The following is a 23,698-nucleotide window of genomic DNA, read 5'->3' as shown; positions in this document are numbered from 1 at the left end:
CTTACGAACTTAATCCGTAATGGAATGGTGTTTGTAAGTCAAAATGTTCGTAAGTCAAAGCACCATTTCCCATTGAAATGCATGGGAACAGGATTAATCCGTTCCAGCATTTCAAAAAAATATCAAAATAAAAATAAACAGAGCAAGGCTCACACTGGTACTGCAAAAAAAAAATAAAAAAAATAAAAAACCACAAATCCCAAAACAACGCAGCACAGAAACATAACTCCCCCAGTCCAAACCCATCCTCCAAAACCCACCCAGAACAGTTTAAAAAGGAAAAGGACCTTACCAGTCTGAAGCTTCCCGGGCTTCCACCACTGCAGCGACCTCTGCGCCGGGAGGCAGGACCCTGGGAAATTCAAATGGCCTTCCAGCCAGGCTCCTGGCTCCCAGCGTAGGATCCGTTCCCGTTGCTCACTTCCCAGTCGGGCTCTGGAAAGCAGAGCCCAGCTGGGAAGTGAGCAGTGCGGATGAACCCTGTGCCAGGAGGCAAGAGACCAAGAAATTCAAATGTCCTCCTAGCCAGGCTCAAGACTCCCAACTCAGGGTCAACCCCGCCGCCGCATCCCTTTTCCGAACCATTGGGGCGAAAGAGCTACAAAGAAGCAGCCTCTTTGCCACCAACAGTTTGAATTTCCCACCCTTTTCCCCTGCCTTTTTTTTTGGTTCGTAGGTCAAGACTCCGTTTGCAAGTCAAAGCAAAATTTTGCAAATGGAGCTGTTCGTAAGTCAAAATGTTTGTAGGTCAAGGCGTTCATAAGTCAAGTGTAAGTATGTGTTTGCTAAAGCAAGAAAAAAATTAGCAAAAGCAAAACAAAACAAAACAAAACACCAAGCACTGTGGGAGATTGCTTTAGGGGTTTTACAGTGCAGTGGTGCCTTGACTTACGAACGCCTTGACCTACAAACAATTTGACTTATGACCATCTCCGGCTGCAAAATTTTACTTTGACTTACAAACGGAAAAAGGCAGGGAAAAAAAATGCGGGGAATTCAAACCCCTGGTGGCAAAGAGGCTGCTTCTTTGTAGCTCTTTCGCCCCAACGGTTACAGCAGGCGGTTAGGGAACTTTTTTACTCCTGGGGTGCAGGAGGAGGAAGGAGAGGCGGGGTGGCTCTGGATTGCTGCTGGGCACGGGAAGCTGGTGCACTCCCTGCTGCAGTGAGCGCAGCTGAAGGCATGGGTTTACTCACAAGTAGGCACCACCAAAGGCATGGGTCTACTCATGAATAAGTGCCGCCAATGGTGCGGGTTGGAGGGGCTCCGTGGATGGGTTGTGCAGCAGCGGCACAGGAGGAGGAAGGAGAAGCGCCTGGGTGCCAGTGCTTTGGAAGCCCGGGAAGCCTCCGCAGAGGCTTTGGACTGGTAAGGTGCTGCCTTTGCCTTTTAAAAAACTTGTTTTGGGTAGGTTTGGAGGGTAGGTTTGGGCTGGGGGGTTAAGTTTTGGTGTTGTTTTGTTTTTTTGGTGTGTTATTTTTGGCAGTTCCAGCGTGGGACTTGCTCCAGTGTTTATTTTTGGATTTGTTTGCTTTTTTGTGTGGTTTTTTTTTTTTTTTGCAGTTTGTTTGTTTTTTTGTTTTTTGTTTTTGCAGTCTCAGCGTGGGACTTGCAGTGTTTTATTTTTATTGGTACTTTTTTTTCTTCGGCCAGAACGGATTAATTGGTTTTTCAGAGCATTCCTATGGGAAATGGTGCTTTGACTTACGAACGTTTTGACTTACGGGCACCGTTCCAATATGGATTAAGTCAAGGCACCACTATATTTTGCACTGCACTGATGACTGTTCTAATACATTAGACTGAGTATACAAAATATTTGTTCTTTCCTGAACTGTGATGACAAACAATGATAGCAAACTGGCAGTATAAATTTCTTTGATTCCTTCGTAACTAAAAACTGTTCTACTTGATTAGCTTCGGTTTTTTTCCTTGCTAATTCTCTCAGTCATACTGTTCTAACTCTTCATGTACTGACTATGATACTGGGTACAGTATCTTAAAACCTTCCGTTTCACCTTCTTTTTTTCCAGCTAACTGCTGCTTTTTCTCTTTCTTTCTCTTTCCTTTATTGCTGTGTAGGCCTGACCAAAGATGGCAATAATGAAAATATTGATTCACTTGAGGAAGTCCTTAATATTTTAGCAGAGGAAAGTTCTGATTGGTTTTATGGTTTCCTCTCATTTCTCTATGATGTAATGACTCCTTTTGAAATAATAGAAGAAGAAGAAAATGATGCAGCAGATGATGTTGATGGTACGTCACAGAATGAAGGGGTTCAGGGGAAAAAAACTTGTGTTATTGTGGATTTACAGAACCAGTGAATTCAGTTCAGGAACCAAATTCATTGACTTATGGAAATGTCCATGAAATTTTCAAATGCAACAGGGTGCTGGGTAAAATGAGGCAAAGTCCTCTAATGGACATATGAGCCATATAATGTAGATTCACTTGTCAAAAAGTCTTAGAAACTTGCAATTTGTGAGACAGGCTGAAGTAACACATTTGTTAGTGCAAAGACAAAAGTGTCTTCAGTAGTGTGATTGGTTTCTGTATGTTTTTGCTTCCGTTTGTGCATTCTTGGCACTAACCTGCTTAAGTACTATAACAGTAAATTGTACTATTAACCCTTGAATGGCTCATCTTTTTAATGACGTGTTAACTGATTGTTGAAAATTCTGGCATGATTGGCACATTGTGTATATATATATATATTTGTATTTTAAATTTTATTATTCTGTCTACTTTAGGATCAAATAAAATAAAATAAAAATACTGTTATTTAAATTATTTCAATTTGCAACCAATGATTATTCCTTAATGTTTTGGTTTCTTAGATGTCTTTACAAACTTGTTGAATTGACTATTTAAAATAGTCATTAAAATTTGTTATCACATTAGTAAAGCCATTTACTATATAAAAGAACTAGCATGTGGCTTTTAACTTTATATTTTTAATGGCTGGCACATTTCCTTCTTACTATCCTACTCATCTCTCAAAGACAGATTTGTTTGTAAGAGTTTATTGGACATTTTATGAAAGTGAGAATCTGTAAATATGTATTTCTCCTGTAATGTCAACCTAATTAAAGATAATACATACTATACTAAAATGAATGGCTGACTTGGGTTTGATTAATTCCTGCCCCACATACTTGTCTGGTTGCATTGTGATGTGACTGTTGTACCAATGGCCCCGTTCTGTTTGCATGGCTAGGTTTCTGTGCACCAGCTAACCCTTTGAAAATAGTTATATATAGCAAAATGTTACTGGAAGAATATGAGGTTGGGAGACCAAAATAGTACCTAGTTTGTATGCATACTGCTGAAAAAAATGCTCAGCTACATTTAACTGGATGCTGCTGAGAAGGGTCTGATCTCAGAAACAGTAGAGGAAGCAGAGACATCTTTTATTATTCATTCTAATATTGGTATGAAATTGGAATTTTTAGGCTTGCTTATCTATGAGTGTTTAATACTGAAAAAGTAGCTTTATGTTCTGCATAAGTGTTTGTTTAAATCACTGTTGACACTAATGTGTGACTGATTTTAGAAAGTACAGTTTTGTTTGGCAAAATCAAGTACAGTATATGAGCTGAACCCTGGATTTCTGTGACCACCTTCAACTGCGTCTGATGCAAAATATGGGGTTTTTGCCTCTGTAGAATAAGATTTTGTCTTCTTAGATACAACTGTTTTATAAACATTTAAAAACTGCAGATGATTTGTTTGCAAATTATTATCTTCATCTGCATTAGAGTATGTGAATTACAGCCTTTGGCTTTTTTTGCATTTTAATCAAAGGACGACAAGAAACTGCCCTTCATAGCTTGAAATATGTTTTGCTTTAAGAAAGTTTGGAATATCTACTTAAAAATTGGATGCTTAATGTAAGTTGTGTTCAGATATTTGAATTCAAGTGTTTAACAGGGCACAAGTAAGGATGGGGATGGAGAAATGTGTTCTCTGCCCGCCCATCATGTCCCTGCTCATTAGATATAGCAAATCTGAAATAGAGACTTCATCGTTTAGTCGTGTCTGACTCTTCGTGACCCCATGGACCAGAGCATGCCAGGCCCTCCTATCTTCTACTGCCTCACGGAGTTGTATCAAATTCATGTTGGTTGCTTCGCAGACACTGTCCAGCCATCTCATCCTCGGTCGTCCCCTTCTCCTCTTGCCATCACACTTTCCCAACATCAGGGTCTTTTCCAGGGAGTCTTTTCTTCTCATTAGATGGCCAAAGTACTGGAGCCTCAGCTTCAGGATCTGTCCTTCCAATGAGCACTCAGGGTTGATTTCCTTTAGAATTGATAGGTTTGTCCTCCTTGCAGTCCAGGGGATTCTCAAGAGTCTCCTCCAGCACCACAATTCAAAGGCATCAATTCTTCGGCAGTCTGCTTTCTTTATGGTCCAGCTCTCACTTCCATACATCACGACAGGAAAAACCATAGCTTTGACTATTCGGACTTTTGTTGGCAAGGTGATGTCTCTGCTTTTTAAGATGCTGTCAAGATTTGTCATCGCTTTCCTCCCAAAGAAACAGAGACTGCTGTGTATATATAACTTTGAACACTGGATGAACAGTATTTTAATTGCTTAGGGGCATACACACATTGAACAAACTCCCTGGTTCAGGCCTCCTTAACTCCTGCATTCATAGAAGGGATGGGACCACTGAGCACAGCTATACTGGATTTGAACATTTAAACATGGTTGTTTTTCTTGTTAAATATTATTCACAACTTAATGGGTGATGTCCTGTTGCTTTCCATAATAAATTACAGCTCGATTAGGTCCATTAAATCAGTGTAGATTTGGAAAGTCACGTCCTCCATAAGTTCTGTTGATTCAGTGGCCTGAAACGTAGTATGGTAAGCAACAAGATTTCAGCCATAAAGTAAGAATAGAAGATAGGTACTGCTATGGAGCATGTACTGACCTTAGAGTATTTATCCATTTTCAGGAAATATGATATAGTTGTTAGGTGGATTTTTTTTGATGGTTGCACTCTGCACAAGAATGTTCCTCAGCAGCTATTCAGCTTTAAGAGGAGTGACATAGGAGTTGTCACCAGATAACTTAATTCTGTTATTTGTTGCCCATTTCTACAGGCATATGCTTACCATTATTATTGTCTCGGTTTCTTAAGTTGCTTATTGCCTTGTCACTAATTTATTCATTATGTCATCGCAGTCTTTGATTTTTCAAGATGGACAGGATGTGTATATCTGTTCGAATTTTAACTTGGAAATAAGGATCTCAAGCCCCTTAGAGCAGACCCCATTACCTTACATAATTAAAAGTTAGCAATGACAGTACAATAATGGTAATTAAAAAATAGCATTACTCATTGTACCCAAGGGGGGGGGGAACACTTCTGGCAGGTTGTTTCATTAAAAATGTCCATAAAAAATAATATTATTGCTCCTTGTGTAATGTAAGAAGTAACTTGAACAACACCAGTTTTTGATGGTTTGCTTCCAAAGTCTGGTTGACATGGGGTTCTCTTTTAGGATTACAGTAATCTAACATCTTCATGAATTACTCGAAAAGGAATAGGGCAGGTTACTCATCACATTTACAGAGGATGCCAGACTGGGTGGAGTAGCTAATAACCTGTGAAGATGGAAACAGGATTATGGGATGATCCTGACAGGATATAGCACTGAGCCAAAACCAACAAAACAAATTTCCACCAAGATGCATATAAAGTCTTTGCTATACATAAGAAGAATCAGTTTCATGTGTACAGGATATGTTACCTATGCATGACAAAAGTACATGAGAAAGATATTTATTAATTTTAGTAGACTGTAACCTAAATATTCAGCAACGGATACAGTGATTATAAAGGGTAGTGCAGTTCCAGGATGTATCAGTAGGAATATAGTATCCATTCATGAGAACTAATGATACCATTCTTTTCAGCTTTAATGAGACCTCATCTGGATTACTGCATTCAGTTATGCAGAACTAGGACTAGTCAATCACATTCTTCTCAATTTGCTGTTGTGGTTTTCTGGTAACAATAATTTGTTTTGGTGATTACATTTGCCCTCTAATCTGCCCTCTGGTTAATGCATTGTTAAATTTCACAATGTCCACATTTTTATTGCTGAGTGTAAATAGTAAAGGGAAAATATCGTTCACCAAAGGAGCTGGCACATGAATCAGAAACTCAGGGTAACTTTTGATTATTGGCAACACAGTTTAAGGAAGATAACAGTAAACTAGGAGGACCAGCTCATAATTATTTTCTTCTTTGCCTTTTGGCAATATCATGATTGTTCTGCATTTTTCTAAGACTGGTACCCTGTTTCCCTGAAAACAAGACCTAACCTGAAAGTTAGCCCTAGTATGATTATTCTGGATGATCGTAATATAAGCCCTACCCCCAAAATAAGCCCTAGTTAAGTGAAACCCCGCCCCCACCATTGTGCAGCAACCAGAAAAAGATGACATGACTGTAAAATAAAACATCCCCTGAAACTAAGCCCTAATGCGTTTTTTGGAGCAAAAATTAATGTAAGATCCTGTCTTATTTTCGGGGAAACATGAAGTGCAGATTAAACAATGAGGTTCCACAATAAAAAGACAGAATAGTTACTGCAGGAGAGGAGGAACAAAATGGCCAGTTGTCACAGTCAGATTGTTGAAAGGTGCTTCATTGTTGTTTCTCCCTTTGAGTTAACTAGATGGAATGCTTAAACTGTGCCAGTGCTTTAGGATTAAAAGATGGTACTCAAATATAATATATTGTTCATGGAGAAAATCAGTCTCTTCTTTTGGGAAAAAAAATTGTTGCCTGAAGGTTCTTCACTATTGCAATTTGAATTCAGTCCACCTTGGTGTATTACATGCCCATCTTGCTATACTATACACAACTTTCCATCTACAGATGAATTCACAGTCTAATTATTCCCAGTTTCTTCCAAATAACCTCATTGCATGGACACATCCACGTGACACAAGGATGTGCCTCATATTTACAGGAGGATTTTACATGAACCTCTGTATACATTTTGTGAAAGTGTGAAATAAACTGTGATCATGGGGTTAGCTTTGCTGATCTCTAGGTCCATGTCTTGCTTCTCCCCATCGAACATCTGACATACTTTGCATGAATACAGACATTTGCAAGGAAAATGTGTACCTACAAGGAATGACCATGCTTTGTCAGGTTACCTTGTACACATGAGCTGTTTGAAAATATATCTGTACATTGGGGTACTTTTCAAAAATACCTGGTGAAAGTTCAGGAAGAGATGGCAAACACACAGTTCAAGTGATGTTTTGGCTGCTAACACATTTAGCCCCAGCCAAGTCTTTGCACATTCACTGAATGCACAGAGGGGTGTCAGTGAACTTCCTTACTGATTATTTATACACTTTATGGAAAATGTAGTATGAAAAGAGCTCAGAGTAGGCAAATTGTAGCCTTCCATATGCTCTTGAATTGCCCTGTTATCCATCACGGCTCACTATGCTGCCTAGAGCAAGAGTTGCTGTCCACCAGCAGCTGGAGGGCCGTAATTTGTCCACCTCCGATCTTGCTGGTATATGAACGCATGCCACCTATTTCAGTGTTGGTGCTGTAAATGGTGGCTGTACATAAAACCAGTGTGACTAAAAGCTCTGTGATAAATGATTGCTTTTGTCAGAGATGTGGGATAGAATGTTTTTTCATATATGCTATATTTTTCCATTGAATTTTTCCACACCATATATATTTATGTTTATCCATGTTTGTTTGGTCTGTTGTACTGTAATCAGTCATGTTAGCTGGCCTAATTATATGTTATGAACGTCTCTAAATTATTTTTCTAAGGAAACAAGCATTGACAAGCCCTCATGCTCAGTTGCCCAGGGAAGAAGTAAAAAATAATACTCTGACAACCTCAACTGTAGTGCTGTTGGTTTTTCACTGGGTCTGCTCCAGACATATACATGGTATATTTATCCTCAGTAGACTAAAATGAAAACACTGATAAGTTTTTTTTTTTTTTTGGCAAAATCTCTTACTCCTCAATCTGTCACACAAAATGTGATAAAGTTGCTTGCACCCACAGACTCACACCCACTTTTAGTGAAATAAAATGTTCAACTAGTTGTACTGAATCAGACTTTTCTGTTTGAAATGCAACTGAAAGATAATGCAGAAGAGTGAGTAAGTGAAGCTGAAGGTGCTGTAGTTATACGTCAGAAAAAAAATTCAACTGTTGATGTAAGATATAAAAGGTATAGCTTTCTTTAGGTATGTATCCTAAAAACAGTATTCTTTTAGGTTAAGTAATTTTTGTTAAATATAAGGGTAGGTGGGGCTCGTCAGCCATGGAAGGCAGCCCATCTAGGAGAAGGAAAACTCCGATTTCAAACCTCCACTGCCTTGTGGCTATATCCACTCATGGAAAAGGCTTCAGGAGTTAACCTCAAGGCAAAATCCGGAGCTGAAGTCCCGAAGGCAACATGTGTCGTTCTGCCACCTCCTGCGACATTGCTGGAACCAGTTGTATTGGCTCTTGCCTTTCCATTGGACCATTTCAGCAATGTGGAGAGGGGGGATCTGCTGCTTGGGTAACAGCCTATCCTCCATATTACCTTACCCGGGCTTCATGCTCTGGAGAGGACACTCAATTCAGAGCATGTTACCATAGTCTCTCGAGACTGAAGGATGCCTATGCTATGCTATAAGGGAAGTACTATATATGCTGTTCTCTTCGCATTATTACAGATAATAAAATATAAAATACTAAAATAATTCCCACTTAAAGCTCTGAATGTGTTTGAATATAATATTTAAACCAAACATGATAAATCAGATAACATTATTTAGAGCACTGGAATTTTTTCTGGAAAAAAATCCAGTTCTACTTTTTCTGGAAAACTCACATCCCTGGTTTTTAAATTTCTTTTACCATCATGTTTCTTTTGTCTATGCAAAAAATTTTAAACTCATTTGGCTCTTGATATAATCCTTATGCCAACAAATGACTTAGAGTCCTCCAAAGGACTGACCTGATCCTCTTCCTCATTACTAGATAAACTTCCAGTATAATCCTATATTTGGAAAAGGATTGAATATTAAACCTTAAGCAGGATCTTTTCTGTTTATACTTTAACTCAGTGCTGTATATAAATCATACAGCTGATTGGATAGTTCTGTGCATCTGACTGTAGACCAGGGCTTTGGAGCTGAATTCCTCACTGTATTTCCAGGGTGGTGGGGAATACCACATTTGGTAAATTGCATGGTCCCAGAGCACCACCATAAGGAGGCCCGAGTTAATTTCTTTGCAGTACTTTACAGTTAGAAAACCCTGGGAAGGCACACTGTTAAGTTAGAATTGGCTCAGTGGCACATCACCACCACCATTATCTTTATTATTATAGTTATTATTGTTATTTAAATCATGCACTGCTTGTTCATAACTGGCAAATTGAAACCACATGCCTATGACTTTTTGGGGTTAATATAAGGTAGTCTTTTACATCCCCTGTTTTCTCAGTGTGATTGCTAGCCTTTCACAATAGGAAACTGGTAGTACAGACTGCCACCATTCTTAATTATTTGTTTTTTTAAAATTATCCTGCTTTTTTCATCTGAAAAAGGCTGTTTAAGGCAGTTTATAGCTCTTTCAATACAGTTAAAACACCAGTATAAGGCAAATAAAACAAGTCTGTGGTCAGCAAGATTAAACACATACAAACTAAAGCAAACTTCCTAGCTACCTACCTAAAGCACATTCGATCATGTTTAATGTCCTTTGGGTAGCAATTCATATTCAGGGTGCTGCTATCAAAAGGGCCATATTCCGTGGCCTTAACTTGTCACATCTCTCTTAGTTGAATGGAGAAGCTGAGTCAATGTATGTTTATGTCTTGGTAGCATTTTAAAGCATAGTTTATTGAAAACACTCCAGGAAAAAATTGTGTATTTATGTCTTTAAAATTCTATGAAAAGTTAATGTTTCACATTGGTGCATCTTCTTTTTCATTTTAATATATAATATCTGGAATCCTTTATATAATTCCTGTAACCTGCTTCCGTCTTGTAAAAATCAGGAGAACCACCTGGAGGGATTGTCAAGAGAAAAGCTAAAATCAAAGGTACTTTGCTATGAGAACCTTAATTACCCTTTTTGTAAACTGATTCTTAATGCTTGAAATGCATGCATTTTGCCATCTTGGTAAATGTGTCTACTAATTTTGGATGCTGTTTGTATGAAGCAGAAATGTGACATATGTCACCCAAAATTTACTAAAAAAAAGAAATGTGAGGCAGTAAGTTAGGGAACCTGACAGTACTCCAAATAATAAAATCCACAATACTTTTAAGGACTCTTTTCTACCTTATTTTGGACTGTACTTGTATGGAAAGAGGCTTCTCTGCATACATCTCTGTTGGATATACAGTCCTGAATGCAAAAAATTGAGTATGTGTCATTTCTTTTCCTGATACAACATATGAAGCTGTGTATGCTAACTTAATAAATGCATAAGTGAGATTCTTGCTGGTTATGTCTGGGAGGAAATGCAGGATTCTGGACTTATTTATCCTTATCTTGTCCAGTATTAGACAGGGGAAATTCTAGTTGCTTTTCTTTAGCTGTTTTGGCTGCTCACTACACTATTCTGGATTAGGGTATATGAGCATTTAAACATCTGGTCCATTGTTGCCATGCCAAGTGAAAAATACACATCTTTCATGTATTTAACCTTTAAGAGAGACTTTATGCCCTCAAAATATCTAGATTAATTAACGTAAATATCAGTTAATTTAAACATTAACATTTTCCATAATGAAGAACAATTATTTTAGAGCTCATTCCCTCTTTATATTTATAATGAACACAAGTGATTCCAATAGATGTAGTAACATGGTTCATTTAAGGTTTTTACCAGTGTACACAAAATAGTGTCAATAGAATGCCAAATACCTAACATTAACAAGGCTACCTTGAATTTATTCTCATTAAGGGAATGATAGCCTATAAGGACAAAGGTGCATACGCTGAAGACATTGTAACTACCCTTCATGAATGTTTTTGTTTCTTTTTAAAAACTGGTGTTTAAAAGGACTGAGGTATGGGGAAAGTTATCTAGGGCAGAACTAGGAGATGTAGTACTCAGTCCCATGACTGCTAGAAGAAGGTGAGGCAGTTGGAAGGAACGAACAGCTGGATGGGATCTTTAACCTATCTGTGCTTCCTAGAAAATGTTTCCTTCAAACTGCCCTTTGTTTAGCTAAGACCAGTTTTGGAGCTTATCTACAATAGTAACGGTGGCGAGGACCAAGGGAGGACTGAGTAAGAGGTTTAGGAATCATGTTGCCTACTAGTTCTTCACTATACACACCACTTCATGTCTAGGAGATCCTAAAATTAGAAATGCATGTGTGTGTTGTTTGTCTTGCATGGCAGATCAGTATTTAATTGGATTTAGATTTGACTTACACTGTACTTTCAAGGAATGAAGTATTTTCACAATAGTTGTGGAATTAAGCAATTCATTGTGCTGAGCTTTTGGAAAGATGTTTTGGTATTAGAATAAAAGAAAGCTGAATAATTTTTCAGTTTAATGGCATGATCAGTTTGAAAATGCATCATAGCATCTTTTATTCCAATAATTTTCTTAAGTCTGTGAATTTAAAGGATGTTATTACTCTATGCTGGCGCAACATACAGTAGGACACCCCCCCATATCCACGGGATCAGTATCTGCTGATTTACTTATCCACGGTCTAAAAATATTAAAAGGAAAATCCTAGAAATATAATATCTAAATATGAAGCTACCAGAACTGACCACTAGAGGCAGCTGTGTTATGCTATTATAACATTCACTAGAAAAATGTATTTCTACAGTGTCATTACCAGAACTGGCTACTGGAGGGACCCAAGAGACCGTGTATAACATTTGCTATTAAAATATTGATTGCTATAATCCATGTTTTTCAGCATCTGCAGGGGAGCTTGGAACTGATTCCCTGCAGATATGGGAGTCCTAGTGTACCTGATTTCCAAGATAAATCTGTTCAAATACGGATCATGATCATTGTGCTCTATATCCTACTGGATGAAACAGATGCCCTGGATCCGTTCCAGTCGGGCTTCAGGCCGCGCCACGGTACAGAGACGGCATTGGTCGCCCTGTGTGATGACCTGCTGAGGGAGGCTGACAGGGGCAAAACATCCCTCTTAGTCCTCCTCGATATTTCTGCGGCCTTTGATACCGTTGACCACGGTATCCTCCTGGGGAGGCTCTCCGAGTTGGGAATTGGTGGCTCGGCATTAACCTGGCTCCGTTCCTTCTTGGAGGACCGTCCCCAGAGAGTTCAGCTTGGGGAGAGTGTCTCGGCCCTGTGGAGCTCCAATTGTGGGGTTCCACAGGGGTCGATTATCTCCCCAATGCTGTTTAATATCTATATGAGACCGCTAGCGGGGATCATCAGGGAATGTGGAGCGTCGTGTCACCAGTATGCTGATGACACTCAGCTCTACATCTCCTTTTCACCTACCGCAGGTGATGCCGTCCTGTCCCTCCAGCGCTGCCTGGGGACTGTACTGGAATGGATGCAGGAGAATGGCTTGAAGCTGAACCCGGACAAGATGGAAGTCCTGAGGGTGGGGGCCCCCAGGGTTGGTGACTTGGTCTACTCTCTTTCGTTTGGGGGGTCGACCCTGGCACCGGCCAGTGGGGTTCGCAGCTTGGGCATACATCTGGACCCGACGCTTACTATGGAAACCCAGGTGGCGCCGGTTGTCCGTTCCGCCTTTTTCCACCTTTGGCGGATTGCCAGGCTGCGGCCCTATCTTGATACGGGGGCCCTCACTACCTTAGTACATGCGCTCGTAATCTCAAGATTAGATCACTGCAACGCGCTCTACATGGGGCTGCCTTTGAAGCTGATACGGTAACTTCAGATGGTGCAGAACGCAGCAGCCAGACTCCTTACTGGAGGGAGAAAACACCATCATATTTCCCCTATTCTGGCTAGACTGCATTGGCTGCCCATCCGTTTCCGTATAGACTTCAAAGTTTTAATGCTCACTTATAAGGCCCTAAACGGTTTGGGACCTCGATACTTGGCGGAACGCCTTCTCCCACCTAGATCTACCCGCACAAGCCAGGAGGTGAGGCTGAGGAGCCTGACCCCGAGGGAGGCCCGGAGAGAAAAGATGCGAAATCGGGCCTTCTCGGCGGTGGCTCCCCGCCTTTGGAACAGTCTACCTCCTGAGATTCGCGCAGCCCCTATGCTGGGTACATTTAAAATCCAACTAAAAACATGGCTTTATGTCCAGGCCTTCCCTCCTGCCAGCTTTTAATTTAATTTAATTTAATCTCTCTTCCTTACCTGTTTTCACTTATGATTTTGGGAATGTTTTGTTAATAATTGATGTTTGTGCTCTACATTACTATAATTGTATATTTTTTGTTGTTAGCCGCTCAGAGTGGTATAAATATACCAGTTGGGCGGGATATAAATCAAATAAATAAATAAATAAATAAATAAATAGAATGAAGCATTTTCAACTGCACTAGAACCAAGTGAAGTGTTTCATTTCCATTTTTAAAGAAATGCTCAGTACTCATCTTCAAATCTTCAAATTTAGCCTTGAAAGTGCATGAACAAGAGAAAATGATTGATTACATGCCTTTCCCCCTCTTCCTCTCCATCCAACCCCCAAACTTGCCAAGAACTATGGTTTATTTATGGTACAGTAATAGTTATTCCAGTCACAAATTTCTTACATAGAATCTATGCACATTTTTGGCACATCTATTTTTATTTACTAATTTGGTTTTTAAATGATTGAAAAAAATATCCAAGCACTAAAAGTTTGAAAAGACTTATCTAAATTACACCGTATTGTTTGATAACATATGAATTACTGCTTTTTAAAAGCATCCTTTTGTTTATACAGTGGTGCCTCGTTTAATGGCGATAATCTGTTCCAGGAAAATTGGCATTAAGCGAAAACATCATAAAGTGAAAATAAAAAGCCCATTAAAACGCATTGAAAACCTTTCAATGCGTTCTAATGGGCTTAAAACTCACCATCCAGCGAAGATCCTCCACATGGCGGCCATTTTCGCTGCCTGTATAGTGAGGAATCCGTCCATAAACACTGCGGGGAGCTATTTTATTTGCCCAGCGGCCAATAAACCGCCGATCAGCTGTTGAAACATCACCATTTTGTGAAGAATCGGTTTCTGAAGCAGGGAACCGATCATCGCAAAGCGGAAAAAAACCATTTAGACCATCGTTTTGTGATTGCAGTTGCGATCACAAAAAGATCGTCATAAAGCGGATTCGTCATAATGCGGGGCAATCGTAAAGCAAGGCACCACTGTATATGGATTTAGGAAACATGCATTCTTTCAAAAACTTTGCAAGGCAGCTCATAAACTCAATGAGTAATTTAAAATAGCCTCACATTTAAGAGTTGCACAGAAAAATCAGCCCCCAAAATTCAAAACTATTATTGGAGCAATAGAATGCAGGAGACTTGAGTTTAAATACTGTCCAAAGGTTGGGAAAAGAAAACCATCTTTCACCAGATGCCTGAAGACTTACAAGAGCTGCCTGTACAAGATGTTTTATGTTCTAAAATGAACAGAAAAATCCTGTCTCTTCCTCATTGGTAGTATTATGGATGGAGACAAGTTTAACAGGGTGGTGGCCATAATGTATGCATACATTTACTTGGGAGAAGATGTTTCTTCAAATACTCTTTTCCTATAGCATTTAGAACTTTATAGTTCAAAAATTGCACTTTGAATTTTTCCGGAAAAAATGGCATAATGAAAATCCATTCTAAATTGATGAAATGCATGACACTTCCATAGTTGACAGTCTGCCTGCAGTGTTCTGCCTAAAGATTAATGCTTCCATTCATTTCTCATTGTTAGCCTCACGTGTAACTCATTGCAGTTGTTAAAGAGTAGTAACTCTGTCAAGATGTTATTGTAATATTTACAGGAGCAAAAGCATCAAAAGTTCAGAAAAAATTCAGTGATTAGCAAACAAATCTTTCTGCAGAAATTTTAAAAGGCAACACACTATGCTTATGTTTTAATGCAGTTATTTTTCTGCTACTAATACTGTGTGGTTGAATTCTTTTGAAGTGGATCTTTGAGCTTGTGATCTGAAACGGAATGGAAATACATGCTTGGCTTACTAAAATCTGGACTCTTAACGTATATTTTTTAATGAATATTTCCTCCTTTTTAAATTGGAAAAAAGAAAAAGTAAAAGAAATCAAAGAACCAGTGAAGAAAATAAAAGAAAAGCAGGAATTAAAGAAGGAAGCCAAAGATGAAGAAAAGAAGAAAACCAAGAAAAAATTGGATGATCTGGACAAAAAGGATAAGAAAGTTCTTGATGATAAATCAAAGAAGGAGCCTGAAAAAGTTAGGCGAGATAGAAAAGCTGAAAAGGAGAGATCAGGATTAGAAAAAAATCTTAAAAATAAAGAGATAAAAGAATCAGCCACTGGCAAAAATAAAGAATTAAAAAAGATTGCTAAGAGTGTTTCTAAGTCATCTGATAGCTCAGCAAAAGATGAAGAGAAAAGAAAAAAAGTTAAATGATGCTTTTTTTATCTTTGGATGTTGCTTCAGTCAAACCTGGTAACAAAAGAACTGACATTTGTAGGAATAAAATAAATAGAATATCATTAAGGCAATTTGTCTTGCGTTTGTTAAAACAAACAAGATTACACAATCAGCCTTGGAATAATTATAAATCTTCAAAAATGCAGTAAGAGGGACTGCTATGAAATCTTAGTTTGTACATATTTTGTTTGATCATGTGTTGTACTTTCTTATTGTACTGAAATGAGGTATAATGAAATCTTGTTTTTGGTGCTCAGTATCTCATACTTAAAGGTAATATAAAATAAATAAAAAGAAATATTTGAAAGTGTTATTTAATGTAGAACAATGCCTGCTTCACATTGTAAATTAGAAATACCAGGAAAAATGGAATGTGGGATTGATTTTGTTTTTTTTAAAGTTCATGATCGAACATCCATTTAATAGAACACATTAAAAACACAGCAAATTAGTTAGTTTCCTGCAACATTCCAAATTCCTCTGTTTCAAGTGGATTAATCAGTACATGGTTTGTTTCTTGCTTGAGAAGTTTTAAATCCACAGTGTATTGTGGAAATGGGTTTGCAAGGGGAAGGCAGTTACATCTAACTAAAAACATAAATGCATTTTCTCTTATGAAAAGCCAAGTTCTTTACATTCGTTAACTACTGTACAAATTTAGAATAATTTCAAGATTATGTCCAGGCACATACATTGATGTTGGACTTCTAGCGCTCTGCATGAAAGGGTGAGGATTTGGAATAGCATTCCTAGCAATTTCCCACTAAAGAGAGTTCCCAGGTCATTGATGAAACTGTGTCAAGAAGAAGAGAAGGACATGTCATTTTCCACAGCAGGTATATGGGTCTGAGCATATTGCCCTGAAAGGAATGCAGGCCTTGTAATTCAAAATATTCAATATTGCCCACTCCAGCTAAGACAGACTCACCACTTCTCTGTAGCCTCCCTTCCTTCTTGCAGCCTATTTCTTGTGGTGCCATGCTGCCCAGCTGGAAAATGGAAGCTGCCTGAAATATCTGAACTTAAAATTTTGAAGTGAAAACTTTATTTCCCACCTCACCAAATTATCCCCATTGGTGCAGAAGTATACAGATTGTTCTGGATTGAGTTGGTTGGGGTTTGTCTGTCATTAGTTTACTTAAGATGGAGAATATTCTAAATTACCTTTTCAGTCTGTGTTGGGTGGGGCAATGACAGATTCTTTAGTTTGCAGGTGAGATGGAGTGTGAAGGCATTTTGAGTATATTCCAATTGCAAAAAACAGTATTTTGAAAACATTTGATCTGTTAGCCATTTCATGAGCTTCATAATAATTTTTAACAAAGGTCAAGTTTAGTCTTATGTGAAGGAAATGAAATTTGAGCCTCTGGAATTGTACCTTGTACATAGGCTATTTGTACACCTTGTCAAAATTGAGACAAATTATTTAGTCATAAATACTGTACAGTGGGGTCTTGACTTGAGAACTTAATCCGTATTGGAAGGCGGTTCTCAAGTCAAAAAGTTTTCAGGTCAAATCTGCATTTCCCATAGGAATGCATTGAGAACCATTTGATCCGTATCTGCTCTTTTCCGTCCATAGAAACTAATGGGAAGCTGCTATTCTGCCTTCGACCACTAGAGGGGGATATTTTGTTTCTTTTTTTCTTAGGTCAAGAAAGGTTCAGGGAAGGCAGGGAAAATACAGTCCAGGCAGTACAGGACCAGGCAGTCTGAAGACTGTCTCCCAATCCACTCTCTAAACGCTGGGAGGAGTGAGGAAGCAGACAGGTACCCTTTTCACTGGCCAACAGTTAACTGAAAGTTCAAATTTTGCACTTTCCCTGCCTCCCACGTGGGTTTTTTTCAGTTCGTAACTCAAATCTAAGTATGTAAGTCAAGTCAATATTTTCCTATGAGAGTGGTTCTTAAGTCAAAATGTTCTTAACTCGAGCCGTTCTTAAGTCAAGACCCCACTGTACAGCTTTGTATGTTTTTTTTTAATTATTATTATTTGTTTCATGTATAGCCTGAAGACCATTATAGGTATGGATTCCCACTTGCAGAAAGGGACTCCTGGGCAATTGACATGTTTGTGGGACTGAATGAATTCTGTATGCAGTTGCCTCACACCAAATGTTATGATTGTGCACAGAGACAAAGAGTATAGTCAGACAGATGCAGATGTGCACTCCTTCTGTCTCCCAAGGAATTGCTCCAGCCTGGCCCCAGAAAGTAGAAGTCCTACAGGGGATGCGTTGGCGTTTCTTTCCATATGCATAATGTGGTTGCTGGACTACTTCATAAAGGAACCAAATTGGAATCTATTTCCCTCTCTAATCACACCCACACACTCACAAACATATGACATTTACATCTAAGCTCCCGCCCAAGAATTTAAGATTGGACATGTTGTTTTATTGGCTTATACTGCCATTCATATTTTTAATTCACTTTATAAATTTAAAATTTGAAATGAGTCAGGTATTTCCTGTAATGATCATCCACTTTCATTTTGCAGAGCTTTACAATCATTCACATTCTCCTATGACAGTGGTTCCCAGTCTTGGACTGCAATTCCCTGAAGCCTTCACCACTAGCTGTGTTGGGTGGTGTTTCTGGGAGTTGCAGTCCAAGAACACCTAGGTTACCCAAAGCTGATAATCACTATTCTGTAAAATAAGGCACCAAAAACATTTTCAGTAAATAGAACTCTTATTTCTTAAAATCAATGAAAGTATTATTAGTTACATTTTTTTAAAAAGCCTTCCCCCAGTTTTTCAACTCAAAATTAAGAAATCAGTAAAGTATTTTAAACATAAAACAGAATACATTTTTATTTAGTAATTAGGTAACATTTACATACCAGTACTGTCATATTATGCATCACACTTAACTTTGAGCATATCACTTTATTCAACCTCTGGGCTCAGAACACTCTGACATTACCATCCCTGTTGCATCTGAGCACTATCTACACGTTCCACCTCCAACAAGGTGTGTTCCAATTGGTTTGTTCAGTATCAGCTGACGTCAGTTGCATAAGGCTCGTGATTGGAGGAGGATAAATCTCCTGACTGTAGGAAGCTATGCCTTGTGATTGGACGCAACTAGGCCTCATGATTGAAGGAAGCTTGTTTGCAGAGGCAAGGTCTCGGCAGTTTTGCAATCACACGGTTTTCTCCTCAGATTCTGTGTATAAGAAGACCCTCAAATTTTAGTCTGAAGATTTTAGACAATAGTATTGTCTTATACATGGAAAAATATGGTAACCTTTTGCTAGAAGAATGGAAGGTTTTGCAGTGCAGTTCTGTACATATTCTTAATCCTTCTGTGCTCAGTAGGAGTTACAGTGAGGTGAGTGTGCACAGGATTACATATAGTAAAATCTGAGTGCCCTGTTTTGTTTGGTAATATCCACTGAGACATTTTGTGTATGTGGTTTCTATGTCCTTCAGTAAACATTTATTTTAAATGCTTGTCAATGATGCTTTGCCTTCGAGCTGCTTGAAATGACATACATTTTCAGATAAAACAACAATAAAAACAATGTACAATAAAAGAATAAGGAAGAATATGCAACTGCTTTTTAAAATATAAATATATTGATTTATTTAAGTGGCTTGATACCTCAGTGGTTTAGGTATCTGGCTGCAGAGCCTCAGGTTGGGAGTTCGATTGCCCACTATGTCTCCTGGGGGAAGAGCCAGCATGTGTAGTCATGAGCAAACTGCAGAGTTCCAGGAATGTTTCTCATTACTTTTGGGTTGTGATGGATAAAGGGTAGCCCAGTGTATGAGTTTCTTGAAGTGAACCATGATTACTTTAGATGTGGAAATATTTCTCACTAATCTCCACTCATTTTATTGTATGGTTTCTCGTGTGGTGTTGATGGTGCTTGTTGCTGAAATGCATGGATTTGGAAGAGATGGAGCAGGAATTGGAGTTTCATCCAGCAGCATACATCCTACCCATGTATAATTCATAACTTTGTGCCATAAATCAGTAGGGTCACATATGAGCATTCCATTGGTCTTATTTGGACATAATGCTTTGGAGCTGTGCTCTGCTACTCTCATTGACCAGAATCCTATAGTAGATTTACATCAGTGTAGGTGTAACTCTGTGAATTATGGTGACAAATTGCTGTTTACTAATAAGTTGCCACTCTCATTCCAAGTCATGTTATTGTTGGTCCCCCAGGCCCTCCGTGGGTAGAGGAACAACAAAGACCTCCTGAGCATTGTTATCAGGACATAGTAGGCTGAATTATGCTACCCCTGAACTTCACTGTGCATTTATAAAACATGCCCCCTTGAATTCCGAACAGTCTTTCCTGTCAGAACCAGTCCTGCATGTCTAGACAGGGCAGTTCTCTTCCCATTCCTGGTTGTTAAAGTGGGCTGGCACCAGTTCAGTGCAATCCTTTACATTTTTGCCTGGAAGCTCCTCTCTAGCTGACAGACCTACTTCAACTGGTGCTGCCTTTGACAATAATGCAATTGAGTTGGGTTGGCATTTGCTTTGATGTCAACAGTAGTGAATCAGGAGGACCAATGGCAAGTTCTTCATTGGGGAGCGCTAACTCCCTGCATCACTGTGCTTTCCATGCTTCCGAGTCTTGGGCTCTGAGGCAGTGCAAAAGTTGGCGAAAGTTGTGTAGCTAAAGTAAGAGAATAGAGAAGAAAAAGTGCCAAAAGTTGATGGCCCAGTCCAAGGCATCAGTCTATACCTCTCCCTCTCCCACACTTTCTTCCTCTCCACTCACTTTCTCCTTCCTGGGCTGGGATCCTCTCTTCTTGCTATAGCCATCCAGCCTGCCAGTTGAAGGATCTGGAACCTTCCGTCCTTTTAATACTATCTCTGCTGCTGTTACTCTGTTGCTGTGCTCACGGTCTTGACCCACCTGAAGTAGAGACTTGTTGGAGTGAGCTGCGCATCTCCCTTAACTGGCTGCCAGGCAGTCATTCCTCTCCTGTGGGCATTCTCCTGGGGTGGGAATGTGGAAGTCGGCCCCAGCTCTAGCAAACCATCCACTTCTTCACAAAAAAATTACATAAACTTTTAAAAAATTGTGCCATTGCCTGAAGCGTTCTTTGCCAAATTATTCCAGTGAAATGGCAAACTGTTTTCTTTTTTTATGCTTCCAGTCCTTTTTGTCCTGTAGATTTGTGGTCTCTTAATTACAGTAGTACCTCAGTTTACGAACACCTCAGTTAACGTAAGTTTTGGTTTAGAAACATAAATCCATTGAAAAAAAATGCCTCAGTTTACAATTTTTTTCTGCAGTACGAAGGAAGTTTCCCCAGGATGCATTGTGCCTGGAGGTTTATAGCGCCACCCTCGTTCCTATGTCAAACCGTGCTTCGGTTTATGATGTTTTTTTTGGAATTTTGTAACATCCTGGAGAATACATTAAACTTGTAAACTGAGATACTACTGTACTGTATATGTATCAGAACAAAAATCCTGACACCCTCACCCCCAATTCAAAATGTTGTACCATAAAAGCTAAAATTAACTTTATAACTAAACAATACAGGACTAAAAGAAAAATCTGTCCCAGAACAGCCAACTGTAAAAGATACTGAGGAGGTGATTCAACCTGTAGAGGAACCACATGTAAAAGCAGGTAAGTGGTACATAAAATCACTTAAACTTAGAGGGTTTAAACATTCGCAATGCATATCTATAGCATTCTAGGATTGTCTTAAACAAGGTATCTCCAAATACTGTCATATTTAAGCCCCTTAGATCGTAGTATTTACCACTGTGGGGATGCTTTCATAATGAACCCACTGAGCTATCGATGTGCATTAAGTTATATGAAAATTGATTCAACCTAGATTTTTTTATCACCAATAACTCTGGACCATAGAAATTGATGAGGCATAGACCCTGCAGGAGGGATGATGGTTTCTAGAGGCCTGGATGACAGACTAGTTACCATGTTTTAGATGATGGGAGGTTAGATCATTCAAGATGACGCCACATACTTGTTCAATCTATCTTACAGAATCGAAGAACTTCTGCTGATTTCTGTCAGTCTGGGGCTATGCTGCCACATTGTATTAACAAATCCACATTGGAATTCAGTATATTAGAAATTAAACCACTGCATAGTCCAATCATTGTTAATAACCAAGAAGAAATACCCATTTAAAATGGGTATGCATACATTCAGCCAGGTGCTGTACTGCTCTCCCCTTCATTTTGCAGACTTTTAACATCAGACAGATAAAGAGATTGCCAGGAAGATTACTGAGGCAATTCAGCTGCTTTTTTTAAAATGAAAGATCAGTAACTCAGGTGAATTTAGTTTCTGGTTCATGAACTGTTGTTTATCTGCATATTTCCACTGAAACTATTCTAAATGTATGTCCTGTGGAAACATATTTTGTACGATATGTAAATCAAAGATTATGAAAGCTGAGTTTGTTCTGTTATAAAACTTAATATCCAACATATGGCCATCCAACAATAGGCAGATTTCTCCACGCAACAATAACAGATACTTTTTATATATTGAAACTAACCCAAACATATATATTTTTTTAAAAGGGTACATTGCAATACTTTAATGAAAAGTTTTGTTTGGCATAAACTTTCATGGACTGTAGCCCACTTCTTCATTGCATCAGGTAGTCTCTGTCAAGTAGATTACAGTGCACTGAAAACTATATCAAATATAACAGCAAGACTCCATGTTCTTTTTCCTGCAATAAACTGGCATGAGTATCTTCTGAGACATAACTACAATGAAGACTTTTACCAAGACATTCAGCTTTTTTGCTCTTAATATATGCAGTTCTTTTTCTCTCCTTCAGGGATGGAATATTGTAAAAAGAAATGACTATGAGCTGTAAGAGAATGTGCCAAATTGTACAACATGTTTTTATTTGAAATTTATATCACTTTCATAGGTTTCCTAGCACTTGAAGTCTGCTTGCAGATTGCATGTTCCACTTCCACATTTAATATAAAAATTCATTGTCACATCATTAGCACATCACCAGTTCATCCAACACACTCCAGTGTCATCTTATTTTGTAAACTAAGTAGAATGAAATGTGGTTATTCCTTGGATGGCAGACTACACAATATATCAGGGGTGTCCAGCTAGTCCTGGGAGAGATTTCTCTCTGAAATTCTGTATAGCTGTTGCCACTTAGAATTCGCAATACCAGGCAAGGCAGACTAGTGGTCTGACTCAAGTGTAAGGCAGCTTCATATGTAGCTATTTTCTGCAGAAAGATGAAAATAAATTTATTTAGTTGACTGTATAGTTTATATAGTATGCAGTTGTTCAGCTGCTTCCCCCCGCCCCCCAATTATGATCTGTCTGGTAGTTTCTAACTTGTGGCAACCTTTGTAGAGTTGTTTAGATAATATGAAATTCTGAAGGAGTAACTTGCTGTTGATAGCCTCAGCATTTCAACACAGGTCTCCTTATTCCTAGTCTATCCATTATGCCACATTGTGTCTCACAAAGTAATTCAGAATTATGTTATGTGAATTTACCTTCTCTTTTTAAATATTTCAATATTTTTGAAATAGTTGTTGTGGGTTTTTGGGGCTCTTTGGCCATGTTCTGAAGGTTGTTCTTCCACCCGCAACCATCAGATCCTGGCCATGAAAGCCTTTGAGAATAAATCTTTGAAATAATTGTCTTGTTAGAGGTAAGCTTAACACAAGAGAATGAGAAGTGTAATCCATGAGTTGTGAATTACCTGTAACAGCAACAAAAAAAAAAAATCACAAATCTTGCAGCCATAGCACACACTATTTGAGTTGTCAGCAAACTACCATTACATTTCACAGTTGGATACTTCAAGTGCATTGTTACCACAATTTCCTGCTTTTGGTCTGTAGTAACTCTACTCAGTGTGTACCACCATCAAACAGCCGCCACCACTAAATCTCTTTACTAAATTTAGAGTTTCCGTTTAACTTGAAACTGGGGACTCCTTTTGCCAAACCGGCAAACAGCCAGGATTCATGTTCTGCTGTTAACACTGCTACGGCTAAGGGCTGAATTTACACTACCCCTTTTAAGAGAATGAAACAGCCTCTGTTAATTTGGTGACACAGCCTTGACT

The 23,698-nt window shown here is 38.8% G+C and overlaps 1 protein-coding gene across 19 annotated transcripts in view; it reads left to right on the top strand.

Annotated features, from left to right (window-relative positions):
- Nucleotides 1-23,698, top strand: part of ASPH (aspartate beta-hydroxylase) — a 183,782-nt gene that overhangs the window by 47,657 nt on the left and 112,427 nt on the right. For 7 of the 19 annotated variants that reach the window (XM_072998979.2, XM_078393772.1, XM_072998978.2 and 4 more), the window contains 2 exons: nt 10,066-10,110; nt 21,142-21,231. In XM_072998979.2, the coding sequence (XP_072855080.2) occupies nt 10,066-10,110; nt 21,142-21,231 (135 nt within the window). Of the gene's footprint in view, nt 1-2,082; nt 3,114-10,065; nt 10,111-21,141; nt 21,232-23,698 lie in introns of those variants that run through there. The other 12 variants (XM_072998975.2, XM_072998973.2, XM_072998972.2 and 9 more) reach the window with 3 other exon arrangements.

This window comes from Pogona vitticeps, chromosome 4 (assembly GCF_051106095.1).
Source record: "Pogona vitticeps strain Pit_001003342236 chromosome 4, PviZW2.1, whole genome shotgun sequence".
Classification (NCBI taxonomy): domain Eukaryota; kingdom Metazoa; phylum Chordata; class Lepidosauria; order Squamata; family Agamidae; genus Pogona; species Pogona vitticeps.
This window is presented reverse-complemented; position numbering and strand designations above follow the sequence as displayed.